At 28.5% G+C, this 7,406-nt stretch overlaps 1 protein-coding gene across 2 annotated transcripts in view; it reads right to left on the reverse strand.

Annotated features, from left to right (window-relative positions):
- Window positions 1-4,835: 4,835 nt before the first annotated feature.
- LOC126893575 (uncharacterized) overlaps window positions 4,836-7,406 on the reverse strand; it is a 9,074-nt gene continuing 6,503 nt past the window's right edge. For both annotated transcript variants that reach the window (XM_050663914.1, XM_050663913.1), the window contains 3 exons: window positions 6,500-6,644; window positions 5,771-6,003; window positions 4,836-5,215 (listed from right to left, as the gene is read on the reverse strand). In XM_050663914.1, the coding sequence (XP_050519871.1) occupies window positions 5,087-5,215; window positions 5,771-6,003; window positions 6,500-6,644 (507 nt within the window). In that variant the 3' untranslated portion in view covers window positions 4,836-5,086. The remainder of the gene's footprint in view (window positions 5,216-5,770; window positions 6,004-6,499; window positions 6,645-7,406) is intronic.

Genomic DNA, 7,406 nt, shown 5'->3' on the forward strand with positions numbered 1-7,406 from the left:
ATCCGTTACAATTAAACGAAAAGAATACATATATTGAGATGATATAAACGAATTAGTACAGCGACTGGCTAATTTGCACGCGTCTAAGCGTGCAGGTAATACGGGAATGTTATAACGAAATAGTATCCCTGGAAGAAGAACTTAGAGAAAACGGAGTGATAAAATGAAAACTGTTAAAGAACAAATAGCGGAGGAGTTGTATGCACAAGCGCAAGAAAGAAATTTCCGAGACGTAACGCATTACGTTAAAGACAACACGTGGCAAGCGGATCTCGTCGATATGAAAAAGCATTACAACAAGAATCAAAACTTTACTTTTATTCTTACTGTCATATATGTGGATATCACAGTAATGTATATATGTGAAATACGCATGGTATGTGCCTTTAAAATATAAAACCGGTAAGGTGGTGACATCAGCTTTTGGATCGATAATAAACAACTGTAATAGATGTCCATTGTACATAACAACAGACAGGGGATCAGAATTTTTCAACAAAGATCTGATAACTTTTCTAAACCGAGAAGTAATCTTTCTACATATTCGGCGGTGAAGACATGCGTAATCGAGCGTTTTAACCGTATGCTTGAAGAATGCATGTGGAAAAATTTACCGCTTCGATAATGCGTTCGATAATGGTTGTCAATTTTACAAATAATAACAAATGATTATGATAATACTAATCCGAAGATACTAGAACCGATTTCTTTTAATGATACGTCAAAAGATCACAAATCGTATCCAGTCGAAGACATTACCCTCCAAAATTGAAAAAATTTCCCTTGTTCTCCGTAAATGGGGGAAACCTCCAAAAAAATTACTAATTTAAAAATCGCTAAATTTCGAAATTTTTCCAATTTTTTTTACTTAAAATTGACATAACTTTTTTAAAAATGATTGAATCAATATAATTTTTTTTTTTATATAGATACCTTAGATATTTACCTATTATTTTATATATTTTTTTTATAATTCTGACTCTTTACCTGCCTACAGGGGAGGATTCAAAATGACAACTTTTCCACAAAAAATTTAATTTTTCAACTTAAATTTTGAAAGTGTTCCGGAAAGTCTGACACTTTTATATATATCTTAAATTAAAGCTAATGTAATGTACTTTATTATGCAGAAAAAAAATTTGACCTCTGGACTTTCTTCGTGGTGAAAATGGCTACCGAATGCTATTTTTGTGTGAAAATTCTCGATAAAAAATTTATTTTTTACATTTTTAACTTTATAATGCTATAACTTATTGAAAAGTGTATGGATCAACATAATTTTTTTATGAGAAATAATATTTTTTAATAATCCGTTTTTCATTTGACATACTTTATCTTAATCAGGATATTAATATAGAACTAGCAGATCATGTAGCTTTTGGAATAATCCACCAATTTTTTAAAATTAAACACTATCTAAAGATTTGCATCGAAGCGTTTTTTTTTTATAGTGATTTTAATCACTGTCAGATATCATTATACTGAATCCCACTATGCCACGTCATCATTGTGCCCCGACCCCCCTGTGCTGGGTTTTTTTTTAGGTGCCCTTATTTTTTTTATTTAGGTCCCGCAACATGGCAGGCGTGTGACAAGACCCCCTGTCATGCTATATATATTTTTTATATATATAGGTAAATTGGGTGATGCATGTATATATTATTGGCAGAATGTGGTGACGTAGTGCATTTTATTCGAACGTGGGTGTCCCAACGTCTTGCAAGCTAAGTTTAACTGTTTACAACCAGTCGCTTACTTGGGACTTATACCCGCCGTGCTTAGCGGCAATGCCGCGATTAATAGCCGGTGGGTACCCGAAGACGTTCATCGTATTCTCTAATAATAAAAGTGTAGGTGAATTATTTTTTTTATTAATATCTGTTTCTTTTCTTTCTCTCCGTTTCCCTTCAATTTGTAGACGAGGTTTATTGACCGTTCGGTTTTTTACCTCGTATTAACTTAATTTCTATTTTACTTAATAAATTCCCCTTAATTTAACTGAACCATCATATTTTTCTTTTTTTTTTGCGTGTTCCATCTTCAATGGACTCGTGTATTTTTTTTTCCTTTCAAAAATCAACTCCCCTAGTATATAAGGTACGGGCAACGGCCTCGTATAAGGTCATCCCTGATCTATATGGTTATGTGACAACTGTCACGAGGTTTTGGTGTACATCAACTATCAACGACTCAACGGACATCAACTTTAATCTTTATTACTTTTATATTTCTTTTTTTTATCTTAAATTGCTTTTAATTTACTATATTTAATTTTTTTTTAATCCTACTGTGGTCCGACAATATAGTGTCTCGCCCAGTGGGTTGGCGACCCTTTCTTTTCAATGCGCCATGAAAGTTACAAATTTTTCGTTGCGGCCAATTAGTTTGATTTTTTTTTATATTTGTAACCTTTCAATTGAAAACATTTTAAGACGTAAAAATCATCACTATCTGGTTAAATGGTATGGTTTGGAAAAGAGTAGTTGGATACATAAAAACGATTTAGTATGATTTCAAAGCTGGTCCAAGATGGGAAAATCAATAGTTGTCGATTTTCAATGTACCGTGATTATAGATGTCAATTAATTGTAAAAGAATTATCGGTGTATGCGTTTAATATTTTATATCATTGTGTGTTTAAACCACCTGATAATTATTACATGACTGCCAAATACGTAATTACGTAGTTATATCGTAAAAAACATAAATTACATCATATTGACGGCAATGTGGATTATTCAGAACTACAGGTGGTAATGAACGGTTTTGCCAATCGATGTTTACGATTTTATGTTAAAGAATTACAAAAAAAAAAATAGTTTCTCGAAAAATTTACTAGTAAACCAGTAGTAATCAGGTAACCAATAAGTAAATAATATGGAAGATTATGATTGTCCCAGAAGTCATATACTTTTACATGATTATACCGATGTATCAACAATTACATGCTCATTTCATAAACATAATGTTGCACGAATAATCGCATTAAAGTTTTATGCAGGTGGTTAAAAAATAATTGTAAAATGTAAATATACTTTATTGTTTTAACAAGCATGTAAATATAAATTATAGTAAAAATTAATAATTGTATATTTATAAGTTTATTTCAATAAATATATTATTCCGTATTATTTGTCTATAGTTATTCCATAATATACATTTGTTATTTACGATTAAAATATAAAATAATGACGTTTATCCTCTTAATTTATATAGAAGTAAAAACACACTTTTCCATCCGACATAAACCATCTTGTAGAAATGATCGAATTAAATAAACAACATTATTTCACAGTATTTATGATTATAATAACAGTATGTAATCTCCTTGATATAAACGTTTTCTATTGTTTTATCATTGTGTAAATTAAATTTCAATGAAATTTATTGTTTTCAGTCATCAACTGCGGGTATAAATTACACAATATTATATATTTTAGTAGGATTATGTACACAAACAATTGAAACAAGTATTTTATTAAAATTAAAATTTAGTAACATACACAGGAGTAAGTAATATTATTTACACATGTTACAAATGACGGTATTTGATACCTCTTGTCATCTTTGAATTCTAACATTATCTTATTTATTTTTTGTTTATATAGTATGTTTGTATGAACGAAAAGCATACATACTTAATACAATTTTTAGATGATGTTAACTTATACAATTTAAATAATCACTTTCGCTTTTTGTCTCTTTTAGTATTTTTTTTTTCAATCCCTAATTATTTTTTTTTTGTTACATTTTTTCAAAGAAAATTTTTTTTTGGAAAATAACAGTAATTCAGCTTACTTTCTTTTTCCTAATACTTTTTTTCTCGTGAAAATGAAAGTACTGAAATATACTGCCTTTTTCGCTGGAAATTTAATTTTAGATGTCTGTTAATTAGTCGATTTTTAAACTCCACGATGATAGAAATTGAGAATTTATTTTTGAATCACTTGCGCCAAAACATTATATCTTCTTCTTCTTTCTCATCGCCTTGATCTCAACTACTTGTGGTCGGCCACCCTTATTCTAAACTTTTACTTGACACGATCACCCACATCATCTACGTTCACATTAGACGTCCTCATATCTCATTAAATTACATCCATCCATCTCTTTTTTGGTCTTCCTCTACCTCTTGTTCTTTCAACATTCATTTCTATAACTATTCTTACAGTTTCTGATTTTTCTTTCCTTATAACATGACCAAACCATCTAAGTCTATTTTCTCTCATATTATCCAAGATTGGCGCTACACTTATACTGCCTCTTATTTGCTCGTTCCTTATCCTATCTTCTCTAGTCACTCCACTCATCCATCTAAGCATTCTTATCTCTACTGCACTCATTCTCTGCTCTAGTTTCTTATCAACCGCCCAACACTGAACCGTACATCATGGCTGGTCTCACTACAGTCTTGTAGAATTAACCTTTCAGCCTTATTGGAATTCTTTTATTGCATAAGAAACAAGACGCTTCTCTCCACTTCAACCACCCGCACTTAATACTGTGTCTTACATCCTCGTCAATACCACCGCTCTTTTGCACAATTGATCCTAAATACTTAAAACTTTCCATCTCTCCTATCACGTCCTCGCCTAGTGTCACTAAATTCTTCATTTCACCTACCTCATGTTTTTCTTTGTCAAACTGGTACTCTATATACTCTAATGTCTCTTTTGTATAGTCCTCATTTAGTAATTTTTCAAAATACTCTTTTCAACTAATTTCGTTGGAGATGACGGTATAAACATATCAAATTATTTTTGTATATTAGCCATGCCCAGGAAAACCGTATCTCTAAATTAAACTTATGTAATATCATTATCATTATAAAAATATTAAAAGTGTATATTGGAACTTTATTTTTTCGTAATGTAAATTCATTAAATTCTATGTTATTAAAATTTTTATTGCTTTCACGCGCATAATAATTTTATTAAAGATATATAAATATTGTAATTTTTTTTTATTTAATTGTACATATATATATCAACAAAAATATACCAGCAACTCTATTGTGTTGAATAATTTTCATTTAAACAGAAATTTTTAATCTACGAAAATTATTCTAATAACCGTTATCTTTCTTTTATTCTGATGACGATGCTTCTTCAGTTTCTATTGGTGATTTGCTGGATTTGTCAGATTTGTCAGATTTTTTAGATTTTTTTGAACTTTTTGATAGTGGCAAAAATTTTTTGAAACTTGAAAAATTTATCTAAAAATAAAATAAAATTTTATCAAAAACAATTTTTATTTAGAATAATATTTATATCTTGAAAATTAATTGTTATTGCAATAAGTCGTTTCAGTATCGTATTTAAGGAGTTAGGATTAAGACTTAACAACACCTACTTTCAATATGTAATATATATACTTTTTAGACAATTTTTTTTCATTGTTTCAAGTATCTATTCATAAAATGAAACATAATACTAGAAAAGTCTTCAAATTTATAAATTTACTTTAATAAATTAAAAAAATATAAATTTATAGCAAACTAATCATTTCTTTGTATCATTATTATCAAAAAAGTTTGATTGAAAGTATCTACTCATAAAATAAAAGATGTATGTATATGTCATAATATTTTATATTATCATCTCCTTGACCAAATCGCTACTGAATTATTTTTATTGAATGTCTCAAAATAAATAACATTTGTATCATACTACGATATTGAATTTACTAAAAAGTAATAGTTTTAAAATATACATTAATAAAATCTTATCATAATTATACTGGATAATGAATGAAAATATTTTTTACTGACCCCTTTTTTTTTTTTAATTTCTTCAAATAATCCCGTTCGATATAATTCTCCACATGTAGCTACTTTTTCATGACAAAAATCTAACGTCCATCCCCAACCTCTATAAATTTTTTCCGACTTTGAGCAAACAAATTTTGCAATTTTATCATCTATGTCTTTTTCGGTTCTCTTCTTGATAACAAATAAAACTCTCAGCTCGAGAAAATATAAAGCAACACTATTTTTTAATGAACCTAAAATATAACAAATCATATATTATCATTTATTGTTGGCTAAATAGAGACAGCATGAGACACGACTGAGGCATCTGAAAAAGGTCTCGCATAAAAAAATATCATTTGGTTATTTGGTGATTGGGTAATGTGGTTATAATTTGCCCAGAGCCTCGCTAATCATAACGCTAGTTCTATAATAAAGTATCGTTCAAAACAAAATCTAATTAGCGTTGTTTTTGAATGATTAATTATTTAAATGCGTATCCAATGTAAAACTACACTGTGTATGGTACAACTGGATTTATAACAAATGTTAAATAATATTCCCGTAATTATTGATTTATTATTTATTATTTAATTGCAATGTTTTATGTTTTATTGAGAGCGAAAAAAAAATATTAAGAAATTATACAAAAAATACTTAATCAATATTCAATTTCCTAAAATTTTACAACACTAACTTTAAGCTAAAAACCATTTTATGGAAAATTTATTTTGCAAGAATGTAACTTACCAAATCCCTCAGTTAAATTTGCTTTCATACCCCATTGACCTAGACAATCTAATAATTTACTTGTTGCTTTGTAAAAATTAGTTTTCGATTTTACCAATGCTGCATCTTGTTCTTCGTTAGTTTTTGCTAATGCTATCAAACAAACCTAAAATCATTTATATAATAGTATTATGTTAGTACAATTAAAGCAATAATGTTAAATAATGCATTAAATATTAATTTGTAATTATTAAATAATAATAGTTTATAAGAAACATTAATTTATAGCGTATATTTAAAATATAAAGTAAACATTGTTTTAGTGGTTAAACATATATTGAGAATCGCTTTAGAAAAAATAATTACAATCATTAATAATTCATATGTAATATTTATATTACTAATTTTTATCAGAAAGTTTAGAGTTAATTATTCGTTTAAGTTTATATTTCTGGTAAGTTTAAATTTTACAGAGAGAAAATATTTATTAGCTTAATGATCGTAACATTAAATACAACTATAGTACACGATTACCTGTTACTATTTCAGGTAATTAAAACTTAATCAAAGAAATAAGGATAATATTTGGGTACGCTTGTCGTTATCAGTTGCTGTAATTGTATATTGCTATTATTATTATTATTTTCATTTCTATTTTCTATTGCGACCTTTAAAATTATTTATTGTTCAGTAAATAAGGAAACGGGTTTCTATTGTCATCATTTTTTAGAACAATTGACCTGGGGGTCTATTTTTCAATCGTCCGTTCACGAACGTATACGTTCAGATTTTATTTTATATAGGTTTATATGGCGAACGTTGTCCGTGAACACGTTCGGAACGTATGAAACATCGAACGGACGACCGTTCAAAACATTAAAAAACGTTCGTCACAACGGATAATAGAAACCATCCGTTAGCGAACGGT

The sequence above is a fragment of the Daktulosphaira vitifoliae genome, unplaced genomic scaffold, assembly GCF_025091365.1.
Source record: "Daktulosphaira vitifoliae isolate Bord-2020 unplaced genomic scaffold, ASM2509136v1 Scaffold_1, whole genome shotgun sequence".
NCBI classification, from domain to species: domain Eukaryota; kingdom Metazoa; phylum Arthropoda; class Insecta; order Hemiptera; family Phylloxeridae; genus Daktulosphaira; species Daktulosphaira vitifoliae.